The following is a 23,475-nucleotide window of genomic DNA, read 5'->3' on the forward strand; positions in this document are numbered from 1 at the left end:
TTGAATTTGACAGTTCGAGGTTGTCGCTTAAGTGCCCTGGCTGTGAGTTTATTTAATTTTAAACTATTACTCTGGTTGCTTATTTAGACTGAATAATTTTTCTTTGAATCGGTTCGCTTTGTTGCTGTAGTGATGATTGACATTTGGCTGGCTTAATCGACAAATTGCATTTGTGCTACATCAACCATTTTTAAAATTTCGCTGGGTAAAAGAAACCTATAGTTCGTAGGGGGGGGGATTCCTTAAAAGGAGATAGAAGAATGATTAGCTTACGAAAAGTAATCACAATAAAAATCTGTCTGGAAATGATGCTTAGCTATTAGATTTTGCTTCAAATTATTATTTTTGTTCAAACTTTCTAACATTGTTCTTAAAACTTCAACTGTGTCTAGCTATGCATTCTCTTCACCTAAAATATGAAAACTTTCACCTCCAAAAGAATTGTTATGACGTCAAACTAAATCGCCGAATTTGATCACTGGGTGCTTATTACAAACTTTTAAGAATAAGCATAATAGCAAAGCTATTTGAAATAAAAGTCTTTATTTCTATCATTTTCAACAACAACAAAAACGTCACATATTACACACAACACATTACACCTAACTCGCAATGTGGCATGTTTAAATTTGGTGAATCGAACAAAGTTTTAAACGTCACAACATAACAGATAAACATTGTTTTAAGTTTGATTTCTTTGTTATTTTTTCATTTGAGAATTTGATAACCCAAAAACCTCAAACTACCCTGTGTGCACTGACTTTTACTGACAGTTATTAATCAGAAACCAGTAACAACGACATTTAAGAGTCATTATACAACACACAGAAATTATATTAAAAATCTTTTATTTCCCTTCATAGATGTTAAAAGTAGGAACCAGCAGCATTTTGAAGTAACTACCAGTACTATAAAGTAACCAGAAAGCCAGCCGTTTTTTAAGTTACTATCAGAGAAGCAGCAGTTTATTATCAGTTTACTTTTCAGAAGTTGTCTTTTTGAATAGAACTAAATGTTTTACGTGTGAGTTTGTGTAAGTTATTCGATGTTACAGCTTTTCGTTTTAAGCTTATGTATCTCCAAAGGTTTATAATGATTCTGTGTTCCTTTCGGTACATTTATTGAATCAAAATTAAGGTTTGGGTCAAATTCTATAAAACACTTAATAAAACACTTATAAGACACTTAATATAATGAACATACATGTTTCAAAAAGATTTCTTTTTTTTTAACTGTTTTTGTCCATAATATACGTTATATTTAGTTTACAATTTTATTACTTCGTTATTTAAAATATTAATTTTGTTTTTTTTTAATTCTGGCGTGTGGTTTTAAAATACTAATACAAACAGTATATATTTTTTTCAAAAAGCCTTCAGTCTTTTAATCAACTGTTGCATAAAGCCCGAGTCACACCAGACATAAACATTTCAGAAAAAAACATGTCATGAACTGTTGTGTACATTATAAAATGTTGCACATTCGAAGTGGCAGTTGCGTTCACTTCATTTTTATGTATTTAACTGGTCGTTCTCTTGTGGTTACATAAGTAAACTGCTGGTTCTCTGTTGGTTACTTTAAAATACTGGTGGTTCTCCAGTGGTTAGTCCTTGGTTAGAAATATTTTTGCTCACATAAATGGCAAATGGGCTTTGCTTGCGTTCAGCTTGCTCTGCTCACTTACTTAGCTCAACAACAAAATTGACTTTATAAAAATGCATTATTTACCACAGTGACAAGTTTTTTAAAAGACATTACAAAAACGTGCCTAATTTTCCCTGTATTATTGCTTTTTTTTAACCTAATTTTCTATTAACAATCTAACATTATTTGCTGTTTCCTAGGTTTTTTGGTTTAAGAAATCTAGGAGGACAGAATCTTAGGAATCATTTCATTGATTTCAAACAGGTGTGGTTACCTTCAAATAACATTATACCCCTAGAATAGGCATTATTATAGCCAGAGCTCTTCAGAGATAAACCTTCACAAGTCTTTTTTTATCATATTTACAAAAAAAAAATGATTTAGTGCAGAAAGATTTTTCTTGTAGATTCTTTTTCGTGATATTTTTTCTAAAAGTTTAAGAGATTGTTTTACATTAAAACAAACAGCTCTAATTTGCTTTGGTAAAAAGCTCTTGAGCTTCTTTCACTCCAGCTGGAAATGCAGCTGCTTATCATAAAAGTTTGAATAAAGAGCTTAACATCAAGAAATGTAAGACAAGGGATTGACAGAAATACCAAGACTTATAGAAACATGGGAATATTCACCTTAAAGAAAGATATTCTTGAAACATTTTTGAGGACTTCACAGGTTTTTTTGCTAAAATCTACAAAATCAAATTTCTTAAAAAATCATAACAGCTTATAATTTTAGTAAACCTGGAATACTAATTTAAATTGTTACCAGTAAGTTGAATATAGAAAATTGACCTTTGATTTTGTTTTTTCAGGTTTTAAAAAGCACAAATATATAAAAATGAGTGGTATTCCTGCTGGATTTGAGGGTGGCGATAGTGATGATGATTTTAATTACCAAGATTATGAAGATGTTCCTTACGATAATGACTTCGTCGAACAGAAAAAAACACTGTAAGCATATGTATTGATATTACTCTGAAGTACAGTTCCGGTTATAACTATGCACAATGTTTACACCTTTTTCTTGATAATAACTTTTTACCTGTTGTTATGGTACCTTGCTACTTGTCTTATCTTATTTTTTAAAGCGGTACTAGTGTTGTTCATTGGTATGTTGTGTTGGAATCAAAATGCTTTTAAAATTTGTTTATTATTCATAATTCCTTTCAAATTTTTTTAGCATTTAACACTTGCATTTTCATTGTGAACCTCTATTCAGTTAGGTCATCATACAGTAATGCTTAAATGTAACTTTGCATGTACCAAATAGTTATCACCTTTGCATAAACTTTTAGTAAGGTCAGAATTTTCATTGTCATTGTTAAGCTATTGGTAAATACATGGTAAAACAATAGAGAAATAGAAAAATCTGGATAATGTAACACTCTTACGAAAAAACTCACGCATTTTTTATATTTTTTTAAATAAAGTGTTTTTTTAAAATACAATAGAGTTCATGTCTCGCAAAATAAAATGCATAATAACAAGGATAAGTTTTGCCTGTTTCACGTGTTTCACAAAAAAAGAAAACACACTGTACAAAGCTTAAACGTCCTAGTAAATTTGTTCTGAAATGACAAAAAGGCCATATGATGCTAAAAAATTGTGTATTTCGTTCTAAAATAAGGAGAAAACGTCCTGCAGAAAATTATAAATTACTGTATTTATTTCTGGAAGAAGGAGAAAAAAACTCACAAAGCCTAAAATTGACATCTATCTTCTTAAATCACTAGAAATAAACCCTACAAAGCTTTTCAGCTTAAGGAATCACTGTATTTCTTTCTGGAAGAAGGAAAAAACAACCCTACGAAGCTAAAAATCACCATATTAAGTTCTTAAATGATGAGAAAACGAGCCTACAATGATTAAAGGTTCCCATACTTCGGTCTGACACGACAAGAAGACTTTCTGTTGAGTCTTAAAAATTGCTGTATTTAGTTACGAAATATGGCGACTCACAATAAATTTAAATAACTTTAGGAAGATGAAGATAAACAACTCAAGTTGTTGTTCTTAGGTCTGATTTTATGGTTTTAATAAAAAGTAATTTCTCAGTGATCAAAGGATAAGCCTCCTGACTAGCCCCACAGTTTTTTGCTTCGTTTTACTTTTTAATTCTTTCAGTGCTGAAATAATCTTGAAATAAACCACAACGTGTCACTCAAATTTGAGTGTGGTTGTTTTGCAATATTTTTTAAATGTCAGAAAAAATTTTTGTTTGTTCTCCTTCCCCTCCATTTTTTCTCAAATAGTAATTATTCTAGCTGCTCGTTCTGTCACCATACTTCTGGTTTGCTACTATTCTCTGGCTGTTCTGTTAATTCTGGTAGTTTCCTATTTTAGTCCTAATGGTAACAATCTTTTTTCTTCTTAATCACACCTTAGTTATGATTTAACAATTTTTTTAAAGGTTGTCATGTGAACATTTTGAATGCAGTGTTGTTTGTAACTATGAACAATTTAGTTCTAGGTTATTTGGCAAAAGTCTGGCATCTGAGGAAATGAAAAAAGAAGTTCGTTTGGACAATGAAATTGTAAAAAGTGCCATAATGAAAGGGGATGTTGACAAATTAAAAAATGTTTTAGATCAAGGTATTTAATTTGTGTTTTGTAATTTGCATTATAATATTGTAATTGTTTTTGCTGTTATTGTTATAAGCTGTGTGCTGTGCTGAGTCAGACCAAATTCACAGCTTATATAAAACAAAATCTAGCCATGTTAAACCAAGCTTCACAGCTTACCTAGCTATGCTGCATGGCTTTGCATGGCCAGATTGAATGTACAAAACCAGATCCACACTGAGCTGAGCTGAGTCTTTTATAAAATTGTTTTTTTTTTAAGTTGTTATACTGTTTGGAAGTTTTAGCAGAATCAAGCTCGGTTTGGCTCAACTCTTGTATGTTGAGCCAAGTGTTGCCAAGTCAAGCTGAACATAAGAGAGAATCTATGTCCCTAAGGGGCATTTGTTTTTTAATTTAATTTCAAAATGCAAAAATCGAAATCTAAAATTATAAATTCAAAATTTCAAAAATCAATTCTTTTTAAAAAATTAAAATTCAAAATAAAATATTACAGCTGATGCAATGGACAGGTGGTTCAATTCGTTTATACCCCTTATTTCATAACCATAATTATGATCAATAACCTTATAGTTTTCCCGCATTTTTAGCTGACCCTTACATATTTAGGGGTTCCTTTAAACTGTTTTCACATGCTTTCAAATGAGTCTGGATCTTGCATTAACCCCTGTTTAAGTGTGTCCTGATACATGCCTATATAAACCCTCCACTGGAAGAGGGGTCCATCAGTAGCACTATTGGTTTAATAAATAAATTTTATGGATCCAGCATTTGTCTTTTCAATGGCAGTGATAAGGAACTCACTGAAGAAACACGGCGGAGAAGTTAAGCGTCCGCCCAAAGACTGACAATTATTTACAATGTAGCTTTGTGACATTAACATACCAGGGATTCTCATTGAATTTCAGAAAATTGTGATAATTTTACCTTGTTCTTCCTAGTTAGATGTTACATATTTTTGTATTACGGAGGATGGAACATTTGATTGCTTTAGCCAGACATCATCAGGTACCTACTTCCATGTAGAAAAAGAGCCACTTTATGCCACAAATCTGGTTGGAAAACCTATAACAATGAACAATGACATACCGTATTTTCTGGTATATAACCCGCACATCGTAAAACTCGCAGTTCAGCTTTTTTAAGGAGTTATAAACTAGATGCTAATAGATAGCCTGCACCTTCGTATAACCCGCATAAAATTTTAATCAACTTGTTTTACTTACCTGCACCTTTGCATAACCCGCGATAGAGCTAGTTGCGTGTGTCTTATTAATTGTATTTTATATTTATTTTTCATATTTCCAGTGGCCGCCTGTTGCTTGATCGTAGCAAAGATAAAAAAAAAGAAAATTATCATCTATACTTTAATTTTATCATTTTTTAATATTTTTAACAGGAATTAATAATTAAGTCCTGGGCACTAGGTGGTGAGATACATGTCAATTAAACCTAAAAATGATACCTGCTATATTGCTCTATTACCAGAAGCAAATCATTTCAATGTGCTCTATGTGATTGCAAAGATATAAATAGATTAGAATTACATTCAACACAAAAGAAAAATGATCTCTAGAATTGTGTTTCAGAGAGAGCTCACAATATTAGCATTGGCAAGCAATAGAAAGTTAAGGCAATTTCACTGTGTAAAAAAAATTAAATCACGTAGTTGAAGTAAGATTACGTAGATATAGGATCGAGCATGCAGTTATATTAATGTACGCATTTTATCCTGTTGGTATATACTATTTTCGTCGTTAAATTTATAAATTTTAAATTTCACAACAAATGACAGAAAATATAAAACTTATCACATAACCCGCACCACATTATAACCCTCACCAACGGTGTAAGTCGTAAAAATAAACTTATAACCCATGGGTTATATACCGGAAAATACAGTAGGTATGTTTCAAAGGTCAAAAATGTTGCAAGCAAAGTTTTTCTGGTGGACATAGAGAACAAAAAAATTGAAAGACTTCCATATATTAAATGCTTAATCCCATATGTGTTATAGATTAGAAAGACGCAAATATTTCACATTTCATGTTTGTAGTTAATCAGATAGAATTGCATTCATAACAATAAATGAAACAGAAGCAAACACAGAGATAGTTCATACAGATTTGACAATCATACATTAGTGCTAGTACGTAAGCAACTTATGTTATAAGGAATCCACAGTCACAAGAGGTACATGAATGTGACTGCAGATTTAGTCAAATTTTCCATCTTTACGGTAAGAAAGAGAACATTTTCTTCTCGCAGTAATAAACTTCTGGAAAGCATCAACACAAAAGGTCTTTGCTGTAAAACACTTTTACAGCAAAGACCAAAACATCTGGTTATATAAGGCCAAGACAAACAAACACACAGTGCACTAATTTTGGTAAGTGACTTTACTGCTGCCTGTTTTTCTAAATGCAAAATAATACAATATTACACGTAAACTAATCAGTTAAGTAAGAAAATGTTTTTACAATTTTTTCAAGTAAATTTTTCACACAATAAAAAAGACATCCTTTCCTTCCAAAATATTTTACTTTAATCTTATTTTCAGACAATATAAAGGGAAAACTTACCAACCTTGTTCAACCTGAAGTGATTTTAAACTATATGGAACAGGATACACGCTAGGCAACACAGGAATCGATCATATTTGTAAGAATCTGTGAGAAGTTAAAGCAAAGTTTTGACTGAGTGATATGTCATGGGTTGAGCTAAATTCCAGTGAAAATGTGTTCTTGCTACCGAAGAATGAATGGTTGCGATGAATGTGCAGATCAATGGTACTTGGAAATTCAAAACTACTTCCATTGTATATGTATTGTTTAAAATAAACAATTTTGACGAAGTACTTACAAAAACATGTTCTATCTTCCCAAAGTTATAGACCTATCTTTAAAGTTAGGGAAAAGTCTGCATTTCCCAATCCTAAACTCTCCACGATATTTCAAGTTGGTGTGTTGACAACTGACAACTAGTTTTTATTTATCCGCTATCTTGTAATGATCAAAACAAATGGGTTTTTTTTTGTATATTTTTAATATATTTGTTAATATTTTCAAATTAGCAATAATTAATTACATCTTTCTTCTTCAGAACAATAAGGCAAGGAGTTGCTGAAAATAAGAACAAAATGAGAACAATGAAAAGCTGAAATTTTTACTAATAATCTTTTCTTTGTGAAAAAGTGAATAAGTGCGCAAAACAAAAGGCGATTTTTTTTCTTTGAGTGTTCTTATTATAAAAACATTTAATGCAGAAAATCTAATTGCATCAATCAACACAGAAGTTAATTGTTCACCCATAACTTTCATTTTTGAGTGGCCATCAGTGAACAATGTTGACAGTTGGTAACAGCTGTCATTGATCAATTTTTTGTGAACTATTTCCAAAACTGCATCATAAACAGGTGTTTGAGCCCTTGAAATTTTACATGTCAAATTTTACACGTGATCAGTCTGGTTTTCAGGGTCGCTATGAAGGATAAAAAATTGTTTGACCTGGCGAAGATTGAAATTGCGAAACACAAACAAAATTTGAAATTTAAATTCTGATGTTTGATTTGGGTTTTGAATTTCCAGATTTTTTTATTTTTCAAATTTTTATTTTAATTGAATTAAATCAAATGGCCCTAAAAGGGTACACACATTAAAGAGGGGAAAATTTTTGTAAGTTCTACTGACACAGCACAGCTTATATAATGGACTTTAATGGTTTTTTACTGTTGCATTTTATTTTACAGAAGTGATTAAAATTGTAAATTAAAATTCTACAGGAAAGCAATTAGGCTTAAATATGGATAGTTGAGAAATACATTTTAAAGACATAAATTATTCCTAATGCTTCCTGAAACCTAATATTTTTAAATATTTTAAGAGCTATTTTATTGCGACAGTGATAATTATTGAAAAAAAGACGACGAGATCTATGACATTTCCATTGCACCGGCACTCAGGTCGGAATGTTTACACTAATTCGAAAGTTTAAAAGAACAACATAAAATACTAAACAGGCTTGAACAGGAATAACATGCAATCATACACGCACACCTCTGTACATGCCATAATATCTCTTGGCGTGCGCAACATCACTCTACCCTCTGAGTTAACAATAATGTTATACTGCAAAATTCTGCCACAGATAAGGTCATCTTCGACAAAACAAAGCCAAAAACAAAAAGAATATATATTTTTCTACAATATAGTTCAGTTGCCTCCTGCGTAAAATAAAATAGTAAGTGTGTAAATTTATTGTACTTAAACATATTTTTGCCCTTCAACTGCGTACTACTATATCGTTAAAACATGTTGTAACCATAAAAATATTACCCCTATCTGTTTAGTTACTGTCATTAAATAATGTGGATGTCTTGAACAAGCAAGTTTATTCTAGACTACATTTTGACACTTATAGCCAAAACAGCAAACTCTACGCAGTGCACAGGCAAAGAAATTTTGTTACTTAACTTTTTCAAATTTTTTTCCTCATTTTTATATTTTAAGGTCGCTTGCACTTTTAAAATTATCAAGGCTCTGAGCTGATGAGTTATTACAAACCATAAAAATCTGTCGTGCAGTTCTGCTCACTTGCCATGCAGATTTTGAGGTGTGTAGGGCCACACACCCACATTACGTTTATAAAAGAGGGAAGCAATCTTTTTGCTTTAGCACCATTTTTTATTGCTTTTATTTAGGTTTTGAGGTTGACATGCCATTACAATCTGGATGGACTTCATTAATGTATGCTGCTAATAATGGATTTGTAGAAGCTGTTGAATTGCTTCTAAAACACAAAGCATCTCCAAATTATCAATATGGTAAAGTTAAAATAATAAAAAATAATAAAAACGGAGTGGAATCGGCTTGTAATCATAGCGTTACAGGTTTGAGTCTCCGCACTGGCACACTGTAACTGTAGTGTCAGCCTATTTGGTGCCATATACTGATCAAGCTAGAGCAATGTTATATGTCTGGCGGTAATGTAACATAGTTATATTTCAGAAGGGGAGGAAGAGCAAGCCATTAGGATAGGCATTCCCAAGGACAATAAAACTTCTGTTACTTGCTTATTTTAAAGCTAAATCATATTTTAATTTCCTGGTGGTATAATGTGTGCTATTATTGTTTCTTCAGATTTATTTACACCTGTTATGGCTGTATGTGTATCAACTAATAGAAATGAAGATCAGTTGGTCAGTTGTATCAAGATACTGATAGATTTTGGAGCAAAAATAAATGTTCATGACCGGTATGTAAAAGTTTACCTGACTTTCTTCTTTCGAAATAGCTTATTTATTCCAAAATAGCTTCACTTATTCAAAAGTAAGTTCTGGCTTTGTTTTTTGATATTCGTATTTAGACATTTGATGACACCATTAATGTATGCTGCAAAGCAAGGACTCTCAAAGGTGGTGAAAGTACTTTGTGAGCACCATGCTGATGTAAACAAACAAGAAACAAGAGGATGGACGGTATGTATTCAATTTGTGTTCTTCAATTTGAACAAGTAATAGGTGATTCTTTATCATGGCACACCCGTATTTTTAGGATTATACTTGCCCCTTATGATCGGAGGTCCGATCAGGGTGTAACATTCTCTGTGGAGAGTAAAAAATACGGATGTGCCACGATATAAATTTGCATATGTGTACACTCCATTCCAATAAACTATCTAAGTTGGTCACTAACATATTGTCGCACGTAGTGTAGTGGGTTCGTCTACGGCTTCCAGTTCTGGGGACCGTGGATCAAATCCCGGGCAGTATGTTAGTGATGAGAAAAGTAGTTCTTCTTCAACAGAAGTAATAATGAGTTTAAGAATTTTTAAGAGAAGGTAATTTTTCTATCAGCATGAGATAAAAATATATTTGTATCATTTATTCATCATTTATTCATCAACACCGTTTTAATGTAGGCATTATCTTTTGCTGCTGCCATTGGTTTGAGTCATGTGGTGCGTATTTTGTTGGAATACAAAGCAGATGTAAACATACCTTCTTTTGACGGTCAAAAACCTGCTGACGTAGCATTTTCGCACAGCTTTACAATGGTAAGTTAGGAAGATTGATTTTGATGGGTTTTTTCCCATTTTGCTGACTTCTCCAATCCATGTCTGTGTGTCTTGTATGCACTACGTGTTCATTCAGTAACAATAAATAAAAATCAAGTTGGTTAAAGATTGATTTCCATGCATTTCTAGCAATAAGTTAGGTGACATAGATTCAGATTACCATTTTTCTTTATCGAAAGTTATTTCTAGTTAATATGAACGTAAGATTTGTTGTTGCATTTTTTTATGTGTATTTTTTTGTAGCTGTCAGAATTACTAGAAAAATATGATGGTGATCACACAGAACAATTTGCAGATTTACCATCTGATGAGTAAGTTAGTATGTAAATTTAGTAAAAATGATTCATGTAAGATTGTAACTTATTAATCGTTAATCGTTATGCAAAGTGCCAATAAGCAGAAGAATTGCCACTTAAACCAAATAAGTTAAAATGCTGGAAAATTATGACTTTTTTTGGTCCAAAGTCATGACGAGAGATATGCTAAAAAAAACAACCAAAGTCGATGCCAATGTTGCACCAACCACCCTTTCGTTCATCACACTGTTAAATTGTAGTTCTCCAGACTACAGAGTAAAACATAGATCTTTTTTCTGACTTGAAACAAAATAAAAATTATCCTGATTTTTATAATGACTTTTAAAGTCTTGATAAAATTAGAAAGTCCTTACCAAGCGGATGATAATGATGTGATGTTTACTTTTGTCAAGTTTTGCTGTGTTACTTAATTTCAAGTAAACTTCCTAGGTCATCAATGAAGAACAGTGCTGCTTCGAAGTGAGTGCCAGGTTTATGCATTAGGCTTTTTAGTTTGGTTGTAAAAGTTTGATTTTTTAAAACAACATTTTAAATTCAGATATGTCAAGTATGGTGATCTTGAGTTTTTCTTGCATGGATTGGAGCTGGGACATATTGTGTCGTTAATACAGGTTTCTTTTTGTAATTTTTTCTTGTACACACAATAAATCAGTTTTACTTTATCTTTATTGATTTTCGCCCACCGAATTGGAATTTTTAAAATCACCTTAAAGGGGGACAGTGGGTGACCGCACAAATATAGATGCGCGAGGCTTATGCTGTTCAGGATGGACACGCGCATCTCATCGTCGTGTCAGTAAGCCCATGTGACTGGCATTATTCTATAAAACAAGTATGCCGAATTTTTCTTTTAAACCAATAAATATGTTTCCAAGGGGAGTTTAGCCCAAGACATGAACATTGAAACAGCTCATAGCCAACCCACCTCTGATTACCCACTTTATTAGAATAGCTAATTGTATCACCTTATTTGACTTTGAAAAAAAATTATTTAACTACCATAATAAAAATAAATCTTTTTTTTAAGTAATGTCTTGTATCTCTAAAAATAAAGTTTGATGTGAAATCCGTTGTAGATGTTTCCAGAGTATAGATGAACAAGAAGACAAGTAAATAGAATTAATAATGTGAAAAAAATATCAAGATGAGACTCAAAACTACAATTTCCGAAGATCTCTTCTGACAGCATTAAAAATGTTTACAGTAACTTCCCAAAGTCTGTGTATACACCAAAAACAAAATACTTCACTTCTTCAACTCTCCCCCACCCCTTCCCTCAATTCAGTTGCGTATTGCATACTTATTTCGTTGTGTGGGTATTTTCAGGAACAACAATTGGAATTGAAAGATTTACTAAAAGTAACTGAACAAGAAATGATTGAGGTGAAAAAATTATTTTGATAAATAGATGCAATAAACGATGTGTCATAAAATAACTTGATCCGTGTTAATCCTTTCTCACCTTGCTCCTCATCTACCAAAATTTTTGTTTCTTTTAACAGATGGGTATCACACAGCTTGGTGTGCGCAAAAAATTGCTTGCTGCTATCCGAGATGTGCATTCGAATGAGTGGGATATGAAAAGTTTATCTGTTGAAAACATTTCAAAATTGACGTAAGTATATTCTCATTGTTTATTTTATAAAAAAAGGTTCAACAAGTAATAACCAAACTAAACTGACGGTTATTAAAATCTTCAAAATGGAAATATAAACGCGGTGTAACGTGGAACAACAAACCCGTATCACCAACACTTCGCAGGACCACACTCCTATGACAGAGACACCACAAAGTAGGCACCTCTAGAAAATAAGCATTTTAAACAATGGGCATCTTTACGAGGCGAGGCCTTCATCAAGTGACAACTCCGTAAGATGAACGTTTCCAAAAGTGTCACTCCTAAGACAAATACGTCACAAGGTGAATCCATTGAGAACCAAATGTGTTATAAGGTTGACATCTATATTATAATACACATATACTTCTGTCTGTCTGTTACGCAAAATGGTAGCTTCTTCGATCTTGCTAAGTCCAGGAAAAACCAAGGGTTTGAAATATTTCATTTTGTTATATGTTAGTATGGTATTTGTTTTTACTCATCAAGTTATGATTAACATTTTTTTAACAACAAAATTTAAAAATTGAAAAATATGGCTAAGTACAGCTCTGGCAAGCTAGTTATTATTCTGTTAGGTATAAGAGCTTTTTATGCCTTCCCCTGTCTCTGAAAAAACCTTGGTGTCTACCAACTGCTGCAAGATTACAAGTAATATTGAACATAATGTTGCTCTGTTGTAGTAAATTATTCAGGAAAAAAACGTTAACATTTTATAATTTTAGGACTTTAGAAACAGCTGCAGTTGTTGCGAACATAACGAAACATTTAGATTATCTACGCAGTTCCGTAGTGTACATCAACAAGCACTTACATTTGAAGAAAGCAGAACTTTGTGCTGTAAGTGGAGTTTTTGTGAAGCAGGTTGATACTTCTAGAGACTAGTGCTATTTAAAGCCTATGATATAAAATTTACAAATCTTACGTCAAGAAAAAAATCTTTGTTGTCACATACAGTTTACTAAACATTCCACGAGACTTTGATTGCACTCAGTACACCTACCATTCATTGTAACCTGGGGATAGATAGCTCAGTTGGTAGAATGCTCGACTTATCCAAGAGGTCTTGGGTCCAATTTCCACAGAAACTGTTGTCCAGTTCGAGATTTCAGTAGCTCAAATTAGAGCTTTAAACACCGTAGAACCACCTTGGTGTTCCCTCTTGGGACTGTCGACAGGATATATAATTCATAAATTAGTGAAGCTAAAAGCATATAATATTGCTGGTATATTATTACTACTACTATTCAATTGTTTATATAGCAGCAAAAAAATATTTTTTTTATATAGGATAACACCCGTCTACAGAAAACGCTAGTGGACCAATGTTCTGAAGCTTTTAAAGTCTCCTCGGCATTACAAAAAGATATCACGCTTCTCAACAAGGAGGCAGTGAGGGTCAGTATTTCGGTATACAAACGGTTCCCAGATGCAATTGTGGTGTTTCTTTTTCAAATGGTCCGAATTTGTTAAATACTACCGGAACACACACCGGTTGTTGATTATATAGCAAAGAATTTAGCTTTAAATTTCGTGTTTGATCTTCTTTTGATAGTTTGACAGTGTGGTTTTGTTTGTTTATCTTTGTAGATGTTTCCAAACATAGAGAAAAAATCTGCTGATTTGTTGGATGATTTTTACACTACAACCAATACCTCCAAGCGTTTATTATATATCTCCGCTGGGACAGGTATGTTCCTGCTTTGTGGAGCAATAGTTGGCTATCAATTGGTATACAAATAGGTTTGAAGTAGAAGGCGTAGTTTCAAGCAAGTTTCAATCCAATCGTTTCGCAAACTGTTAGTAGTGCTAAAGAGAACGACAAACGAGTGAAGAAATTCTTCAAGGAGAATAGATTCGTCCTCTACCTACCTATTTGAAAAGTGTAGAAGAGGCTCTCGTTCGAGGGAGAAGTGCATAAAATATGCTAAACTAATATTAACTTTGGAGGCATCCATAAAGTAAGAACGCAATTAGGGGGCATAGGGCTCAGGCTAAAAGCGTACAGGTGTGTGCGAGGAGGCGCAAGAAAGGTTTAATAAGTACGTATGCATTTTGATCTATGGTTCCATTTTTGACATTTTGATGTTTCAACATCGTTTCCTTTAATTCTGTTAAAACAAATTTTTAATAGAAATAGATATAATTATTTTAATTACTGTAAAGATATCATAGAATAAGATGTTTTCGCATATTTTATTGAATATATGTGTACGTAGCAAGGAAGGGTGTTAGGTCAAGTGCGTACAGGGAGGAGGGGGTGATGCCCCCTTATCGTGGATGAATAAAATAGAATTATAATCGAAATAATTATTTTTTCTGATTTTCTACTCTTCAAAATAGCCCTAGATTTATCTATTTCGATTGAACACCGCTCTAATTAGTGGGGCGTTTATCGGAGAGAGATACTTATTAGGTATATACCTAAACATCTTCATGTTTGATGCTGGTACGCTATTGGGAGTAGGGCGCTTCCTTTAATTTATGTACCTTAACACTAAAAACATCGATAAAACCCACAGTAGAATTTTTTACTTCTTTATTCTTTTTTATTATTATGTGCGATTATGATTCGCATGATTGCGAAAAGTTCGCGGGCGTATTTTCGTGTTACGTTCGTACGACTTGTCACGTGACTGATAAGAGTGAAATGCAAGTCTTGCAAGAGGGTGTGTTACAGATTTTTATAGAGACGAAAAAGATAACCAAAGTCAAAATTAGTTTTGTTCTCCTCTTTGTGCAGTTAAGTCCTGAAAGGGTATGTTTTTGTAAGCAAAAAAGCAGGTTGAGCACTACGCCTGAAAACTCGTTGAAACTTGGAAATATATTAAAAATATGCTCCTAGAAGGGATTTACTCCTAGAAATCTGAAAATAAATGTTTTATGTTTTGCACAGCTATATGCGCAAATTAAGTAAGCTAAATTTGCACCCGAAAAAAGTTCTGCGTTGCGGCGCGTTTTGACCATATATATCGAAAATAACCTTTTTTATTTTCTAAACTCCATACAGGACAATAATAACACGGTATTTAGTAGCTTAGTCGTCTTAGTGTACAATTAAATATATTAGAATTTAATGTTTACGCGTGTGTCTTTAAGAGCTGCGTTCTCAGCTTTGCAAGTCGTTGCGTCAAATTCTTTATTCACTCTTCGTTTAAAGACTCAATTTTAAAATTAGAAACTGAATTTTATCCTAAAAAGAGCTAAGATTTTTTAAAGATTTTCAAAAAATTGAAAAAAAATATTTTAAGTTATTTATATTTAATAGTTATTAAAGTATAAAATATTTGATTTTTTTTTTCTCAAAAAGTGCAAGAGTCAAGGTGTCGAGTCGAACTTTATTACTAGGGCTTTTTTTTCTTCCTGGTAGCGTTTTAGTGATTAGAGCCAAGAAAGTTGAAATTTTTTTTAGACCGTGCATACAAATTTTTTAGGCCAGACCCTAAGATGTTACCGTTGTCAAGCCGGGACTTCCTGCGAGGTTGGGTAAAAATATACATTTGCAAAAGTGATTATAGGGCATTAGAAATCTAGAATGAGCACATTTTTCGTTTCAGGGAGATGGGGGTGGGTTTTTCGGGAAAACGAGGGACATCAGTTGAGTTGTCTAAAAAATTCCTATAATTTGATAAGGTTGCTAACAAAAGAATGGTGGTTTTTCTCCAAGTTAGATGAGACTTGAACTTGAAAATTTACTCTTGTTTTCTCTTTAAATATGACCAGCGCAAAACAGGATGTAGATGGAATAATCAGGAAATTTGCCGATGTGAAGCAGGCAAATGGCATTTTACGTCTATTTTTTTGCAGACGTAAAATAAATTGAATTAGAAAAAGTGATTTCTATAAAAGCATATTCCGCATTCTGTAGACTACACCCCAACTTGTGCAACAAAGGTGAAAATTTAAAGTTCGACCCCACAAGCTCGACGTTTACAAAAAGTTTTGAAAATTATTACAAAACCCTGGACCATTTTTTAAGCAACTGCACTAAAATCTACTACAATTTGGACAAAAATATTGACACAAAAGCAGTTTTTTCCTTATTTTGCAAATATGGACAGAAGGACCAAACAGTCAATGCTCTGAAGCCGGCAGGCTACTTTTGCTAGCAGAAAGTGTTGAAAAGTTGCTACTTACATTCTCTAGCACGCCCGCACACCGAAATAATCCCCGTCGGGGCCACGAAACGAAGGCTCCAAATTCGTTAAAAATGACTAAAGATATGTTGCGGCGTGACGTAATGTTTTGATTTTGCAACGAGAACAATGGACATGCGCACGCGTGTGCACGACAAAAAATATAAACAACAGACACCAAAATTCGTAATGTCTGCTGTTAACAAAGAAGATAGGAGTTGAAAAAAAAATCCCAATTCGTTTTCAACCTTATGTTCTTAAAAATCTATAAATTAGCATAAAGATTCAATCTGGCTATGTGGTCTTTCTTTTCTTGCCTGTCAGAATGCTCGAATATATACGGAACTTTGTAAACATTCGCAACTCATCTATGCTGGCGTCAGCAACAATTAGCACATTTTAAGTCCTAAGTCCACTCTGAATATTGACAAGTTCAAAATGTCTGAATCTAATATTGAATTAGCCTACGCAATTACTTGTGGTGCCGAACTTTGAAATTAGTTTTCCTGTCTCAACAATCTTGACCAAGATTGCAGATTGCTAAGGAACTTTAGCATTCTCTAAGAAATTGGCAATAGAGCAATTGTGAGCTAAGTTGTGTAATTCTTATCAGGGTTTTTAAATCTAAAATGAAAACTAAATTTAAAGGTTACCTCCCGTGAAAAATCAAGTTGAGCTCATATGAATGAGCTTGAAAGGTTGTCTTTCGAGGGAGGTAACCTTTAATTTAAAATAAAAAAAACCTTATCTTAATAAAACAGGTCTGCAAATTAAATTGTATGACAATACGGCGTCTAATCCAGTCTTAACAGGAAAAAAGTTATACTTCTCCCGAAGAATGCGTTTTTTATTAAACAAATTTACAACTATATTACTCTAAGCAAATAACAAAAACAATAACGAGAATGAATAAAAAATAAGTTTTAATATTCATTAAAAATTGTGACAATCATTATGTTACAACAATAAATTTTTACAAGAAACCTGGCCAGTTGTCCGGTTTCGAAAGTTTATATCTTTTATCTTAATTTAATTTTCGATTTTAGTTTTGAAACTTTTATGGTTAATTAGGAATTCTGTAATTAAGATTGGATTTAGAACTGGGTTAAAATTCGGGCAAATTTTTACTTCTTTGCTAAAAATTTCCTTGATAATTGCTATTGAAAGCTACCAGACATTAACTGTAAGGTCTTCGTATTTGCACACTGTCTTGCAACAAAAACTGGTAAAAAAAATTTATCAAATTCGCTTTTACTAACACGAGTAGAGGCAAACGAAAATCTAGTTATATAAAAAAATAATAAAATTAAAGAAGCATATCTACTATGAACTATACATCATGACATAGATCATCCCATGGTGCATTTTTCATTTCAATAATGACATTTTAAGTTTAAATGGATGATAAATTTAAGCTATATGAATTATTTATATTATAAGGCATTTCTTTCAAATTAAACCCATGAAATAAAAAACTTAATCACTTAACAAGCAGCAGCATAGACAGGCCATACACAATGCACCCAGTGCACAGTCTTCCGCAGTTGTGTCTTTCTTTTCGTGGTAAACATGCGTTGTCGCTGGTGGTTGCTGCACGACAATCGTATTATGTCCCTGTTGGTTATATCCTGGTTGCTGTGGGTAGTAACCAGGTTGTTGCGGCTGATATGGCTGTTGCTGTGGATATGGCTGTTGTTGTGGATATGGTTGCTGTGGATACGGCTGTTGTTGTTGAGGGTATGGCTGCTGTGGAGTATATGGTTGCTGTGGTGGATATTGTTGTTGGTATGCTGGCTGGGGAGGACCTGCATAAGGTGGTGGTTTTTCACCATATCCCTGCATTGCTGCGTTTTGTGGTGGTGGGTAATACGGATTATCTGGTGGTGGTGCAGTCATCTAACAGAAACAAAAAAAATTAACGAATTATAATAATAATAATAATAATAATAATAATAATAATAATAATAATAATAATAATAACGAAATAAATTTAAATATTGTAGCCAATGATCCACCGACTACTTCCTAGTCCCGTCCTCTCCTACTTTAGTAGTCTCCAAGCTACCGCCAAAGAAGACAACGCGAAATCACTAAACATAACGTTAGCGTTAGGGTTCTCTGGCTATGTTGGTTTGCTGGTTATGTTGATTCTTTGGCACGTTGGCTATGTTGGTTCGTTAACTATGTTGGCTCGTTGGCTAAGTTGGTTTAATGGGTCGTTGGTTATGTTGGTTCATTGGATCATTTGCCACAAATTAAAAAGCTGCAATGTTATTCTAAAGTTGCTCCACATTAAGTTACCCCCCCCCCTAAAAGTTATAGTCCTGGCTGCTTCCTGGCAAGAAGCAGAACAGGAACAAGAAGGAGAACAAGAAATATAAACAACATTCAAAGCCAGAGTGAAAAAATAGAAAAAGTTCTTTGAGATGTAAAGCGAGAGTATTTCATTTTTACATAGATGTGCATATCTTACATGGTTAGCCTCACAGATATTGAGGGATATGCTCTTTCTATTATTTGTAGGACCACCCATGGCTGGAGTACTTAATGCTCAATTAGGGTCTGCACTCTTATTAAACAATTACGCGGAATTACGTCACACCAGTTAGAAAAAGTTTATAGCAAGTCATCTATATTCTAACAAAATAAATTCCATAGTTAAACAAGTAATTCTAAAAACTAACAGCAAAACTAAAAGCGTCTTTCTTGTTCTAAAACTAAAAACAAGCACTGGAATGAATATTATGCTGGGATATTGGGTTAAAAAATAGACCTATTTCTTTATAACAATGAAGAAATACGAAAAATGACATGGTTAGAATTTTAATATTCTTAAAAAGGCACATAAATACGACATGTATATACAAGTTGTTCTCCATCTGTGTCATCGTAGACAGTTCACTATGGTCTGGGTTACTTATACTCGCCGAAATTTTAAAACTCAACAAGATTTTCTGACTGTTAGTTAAGGTTCCTGAAATGAGCATCTTCCTAGGAACCAAGGAAACATGTCTAACTTCTCTGTTTTAAAGGAAAGGCAGTTGAGCAAGACAGCCAACAAAACAAAGTGAAAGTATAATGTGGTGACTCAATCAATTTTTAGGTAATAGTAAAATCACGTGGAAGAAACTACACAAATATATCACTAGCATATTACCTCCTTACCTTCTTTGGTTTAAGTCAGATAAGCAAAAAATTAAGGTTACCCTAATTTTTGTTATATAAGGGAAACCAGCTTGCTATGTTAAGTGCGTCACAACGTTTTTTGAAGGCTTCAGCAATTTTCGTGAATTTTCCTTCAAGTTAACTCTCCACCGCAGGTGATCTGTTGGAGAGCTAGGGGATGGTACCCCAGGTATACCCTTGACCCAAAACCCCATAACACCACCCCTAACATCAATCAGGACCCAAGACTTGTGCTCTTAAGGTTAGGAACAAAACACGATCCATGTATTATTTGTTTACTGAGTCCATTAGAGTTTAAAAGTTTAGAAGTGACTAACAGACAAGATAAGATGAAGTTGAGGCTAGAATGTATCAAATATGGTGGTAAAGTTTTGCTGAGAGGAAATACAAATGTTCATAACCACATGATTTTATTGAACATATTATTTCGGTTTGTCTGTTCAGTATTCATATTACTGTGGAAAGTTTATCATTTCTTGAACATCATAGTTTAGTAGGCGATGTTTCGGGAGATCCTTCTCTCATCATCGGGCAAAATAAAATGATGTCGAGCATGTATTTATATAATTGCAGAGGATCGAAATTCATAAAATGATTTTAAATGGTAACACAGGTCTAACAATTTTACCAACTCCTAAAAAGTGCAAAACTTTTCAACAAGTGAAGAGGCTACTGGCTCACTAGCTCAGTGGGTAGTGACGTCTTTAAATTGCTAGATATATATTTTGGCCTGACTACCTCCACCAACAACATTTCTTATCCCTCTAGGAGACAGGGGACAATTCATAACTTTCAGGTCACGGCAGTTTGCAACACACATTAAAAGCTCAAGCCCTCTAGTATTTTTTAATTTGGATAGCTCAAAGTTTCTGATGGGTTATTCTTCAGTTTCACAATAGTTTTTTCTTCATCCTAAATAAAAATTTTTGAAGCCCAAGCCAGCCCTTGTCGTCTTACGCGGTTTTCCCACGCTCTTGCTTCTCCCCTCAATTTTTTCTCTTAGCACTTCAACAGATATAGATGCGTATGTTCTGGGCCAAAATCTGTAAACACCTACGCACACTTGTATACATTCCTGCTTCCGACTCGCTCCGCTCATGTCCCAGTGTCCTAGATCAAAACCCAAGACATGTGAAACAAGGCTGTTGCGAGGTGTTTCCATTTGGTCTTGTGTGTCCCAGATCACCTCAAAACGCAACACATGTGTAACAAGACAGTCGGGCTAAACCCCACACGCTCGTTTATGTTTCGGACAGGTTTATCACGTCACAGATGTTAAAGAAGTCGAAGTCCCGGACTGATGCCTATCGCAAACGAAAGGCACAGCAATATTGACTAAATAGCGAACTACTTCTGATAGAATGGCATCCGAACAGAGCTTTAGACTGGTGTTTTTGGGAGTAAAAAAAGAAGGATTTTGAAAAGTTGTAGAGCTGAGAGAACATTCCCTGGGCTTGTTGACCCATATAATTAATGACACTTAAGTAGAAAGTCCATACTCCAAAAAGCTGATGCTATTTGGGGCTTGTATAGCTGGAATAAATGAGACTCTCATATCATCTCGCCCTCCAAGGATGTCCAGCTGGACATTGGAAAGGAGATAGACATAACAGCGGGTACTGCCGGTACCATCAGCCTTCTTATTATGTCAGTACATATTAGTTACTCCCCAGTTTAATGATTGCCATACATTCTCAAGGTTCCTGGGTTACCTTTTTCTTGTGAAAGTTGATTCTGCTTTCCCCCACTCACTCTTTCAGTTTATGGTTAATGTACCGATTCTTTTTTCACACTTATGTTGCTGAAGCAATTCCCTCAAAATTAGCGTTACACCACTGTGAAAGTGTTTTGATTTGACGGTCTTGTCTTCAACTACTTCTGAATGCGCCGTTCAAAAATTCAAAACATGCCTGCCTACGATCCAGTCGGCAGGTCTTTTTGCTCTAAAAGGTGTCAGTTGCCCGTCTTTTTTGATTTCCGTGTTCCTCACCAGGCTAAGCAGATAGATGTAGAGACCGCTTTCTTGTAAGGGATTCTCCTCCGGGTACTCCTAACTCTTTACAAGTGGTACCCCCACAAGCTTGATAGCCTTGAAGGATTTCAGGCCAGTCATAGCTGTCTTGGTGTTCGTGCTATCGTCGTTAGTAGCTCGGTTTAGCGCCAGTTTATTCACCAGTTGTGTGAAGACTTGATGCCTTTCACATGCCCTGCGTGGTAATAAATGGTAGGTATAAATGGTATAAATAATGTAATGGTATAAATTTTAGCGCATGGCAAGAATTTTTTTAGCACCATACCAACTCTTGATATTAACAAATTCAACAAATATGAACAATTTTCACTAAAAAAATGTCATAGAAGTCATTCAAAAAGATCAAATATGTTTCTATCATCGATTACGAAGCTAGTAACGATGATAACGAATATCATCGTTACTAGCTTCGTAATTCAAATTCCCAGAAGAAGTCAAAGTCATCGGAACTTTCGGATCTTTAGGTCTTTAGATCTTTAGGCAGATACTTGTAAACCAACCAAACTCTCGACCTCTATCTTCAACTACATCATCAAACCCAAAAAAGCAGTCTGCAAAGAAGCAAAGCGATAGTGGAAAAAACAAGTTCAAGTTAAAAGACATATTAGAACATTGATCCAAAGAATAGTTCGCCAAAATCACAAAAGAGTAGCGCGATCAAGCACCATTACGATTGACTGACTTTTGTAAATATTTTTTTAAACTCTTTGAAAGAAAAATATATGATTTTTGAAGAAAAACTATAGCGATTTCGCGCGTACAAATTTTGGCGCACATACCATTTGCGCGTAATAATGGTATAAATTTTGGCGCGAAAAAGCGCTAACATTTATACGCGCCAAATGTTATACCAATAAGGTAGTTTGTCTTTCATCAAACTCACAACCTTTCTTTCCTTTCCGATGGAAGGAAGTCTTGCATCATCCTTGTTGCATGCGCTTGTTTCAAAGCGTGTCTCTACATCGGCAGCTATATCCTTGTAGAAGCACGTATGTGGTACACGGAGCTGTTTTTATCATTATAGCAGATTTGCAGCTTACTTCTATATTTTAGCTGCACGTAGTGGTAGTGAAACTCGTATATGGTCAGCTTGGGGAGATCTAGGATCGCTTGCCTATGATACACAGGCATTTTGATCCCTGTTTTGCCAATCTCTGTGCCAAGAGGTGTTTGCTAAAGCTGGTGCCACCCTTGAAGTTCGGCTTAGTCACTAGCTTAAGGTACTTTTTATCATTCGTCACGGGCTTCATATTACGATGGCTCCTCACATTTTCCATAGTCTTCTCAAAGACAGAGACGTTTACAAGCTTAAAAAATCCTTGTCAAACTCGTTTCTGGCGGTGGTCCTTGTCAAACTTGTTTCTGGCGGCGGTCCTCTGTCTCGTGTGACTCGGCGAGTGTGCAAGAAACTAAATGTTTGCAGAAATGACGTATGGAAACAAATATGGCAGCCAGGATTGCGCGAGGTCGCTGCTCTACGAACTGCTCCCTTCTCTCTCTGCTTCAATTTTTTCTGGTTATTTGCGGAGATTAATCCGAGATTGTACAGTTTGTTGAAGTGCTCTTTTTTGAAATAAGTCTCATATTCGTAGAGTTGGTCAGTATTTTGGCTAATTAACTCATAATACCCATATGAAAGGGAAAAAGGAGGGGTAACCCCATCCAATACACGTTCCAGCAAAGGTGGTGTTACCACAGTCACTTACTCATGATGACACTGATATGGTGGCACTGGCTTCCAATGCTCTAAAAACAAAGCTGGTGTGCACTGAGGCCCCTATCTTGGTTTTCTCTGCCTGTACATTTCTTTACTATATGTATCTCATTAAACTGTAGCTACAGAGTATGTCAATCTACGTACTTCAAAAACTAAATATGACTATGAGTATAAGGT

General features: G+C 34.2%; 2 protein-coding genes across 3 annotated transcripts; one reads left to right on the forward strand and one right to left on the reverse strand.

Annotated features, from left to right (window-relative positions):
* The first annotated feature begins 2,430 nt into the window (after nt 1-2,430).
* On the forward strand, nt 2,431-14,538 carry LOC130654425 (ankyrin repeat, SAM and basic leucine zipper domain-containing protein 1-like). Its single transcript, XM_057457000.1, has 14 exons — nt 2,431-2,591; nt 4,105-4,232; nt 8,920-9,042; nt 9,359-9,473; nt 9,585-9,696; nt 10,140-10,274; nt 10,539-10,606; nt 11,042-11,071; nt 11,151-11,223; nt 11,939-11,995; nt 12,115-12,227; nt 12,953-13,067; nt 13,518-13,625; nt 13,818-14,538. The coding sequence occupies exons 1-14, from the start codon at nt 2,479-2,481 to the stop codon at nt 13,968-13,970; spliced, it is 1,443 nt and encodes a 480-aa protein (XP_057312983.1). The 5' UTR covers nt 2,431-2,478; the 3' UTR covers nt 13,971-14,538.
* Nucleotides 14,539-17,189: 2,651 nt separating this feature from the next.
* On the reverse strand, nt 17,190-19,690 carry LOC130654427 (uncharacterized). 2 transcript variants are annotated; one of them, XM_057457001.1, is made up of 2 exons: nt 19,529-19,690; nt 17,190-18,259 (listed from the first exon to the last, which is right to left on the reverse strand). In XM_057457001.1, exon 2 carries the CDS (start codon nt 18,257-18,259, stop codon nt 17,840-17,842), a length of 420 nt encoding a protein of 139 aa, XP_057312984.1. In that variant the 5' UTR covers nt 19,529-19,690; the 3' UTR covers nt 17,190-17,839. The 2 variants fall into 2 exon arrangements, with proteins under 2 accessions (XP_057312984.1, XP_057312985.1); XM_057457002.1 differs by having other exon boundaries at nt 19,521-19,680.
* Between the last annotated feature and the right edge of the window lie 3,785 nt (nt 19,691-23,475).

The sequence above is a fragment of the Hydractinia symbiolongicarpus genome, chromosome 8 (genome assembly GCF_029227915.1).
Source record: "Hydractinia symbiolongicarpus strain clone_291-10 chromosome 8, HSymV2.1, whole genome shotgun sequence".
In the NCBI taxonomy this organism is placed as follows: Eukaryota; Metazoa; Cnidaria; class Hydrozoa; order Anthoathecata; family Hydractiniidae; genus Hydractinia; species Hydractinia symbiolongicarpus.

Bases quoted from the DNA above. Each gene is read 5' to 3' on its own strand.
- LOC130654427 (XM_057457001.1), bottom strand. From the start codon at position 18,259: ATGACTGCACCACCACCAGATAATCCGTATTACCCACCACCACAAAAC.
- LOC130654425 (XM_057457000.1), top strand. From the start codon at position 2,479: ATGAGTGGTATTCCTGCTGGATTTGAGGGTGGCGATAGTGATGATGAT. The intron at 9,043-9,358 runs GTAAAGTTAAAA...TTGTTTCTTCAG, and splicing joins ATCTCCAAATTATCAATATG to ATTTATTTACACCTGTTATG. The intron at 10,275-10,538 runs GTAAGTTAGGAA...ATTTTTTTGTAG, and splicing joins TTTCGCACAGCTTTACAATG to CTGTCAGAATTACTAGAAAA.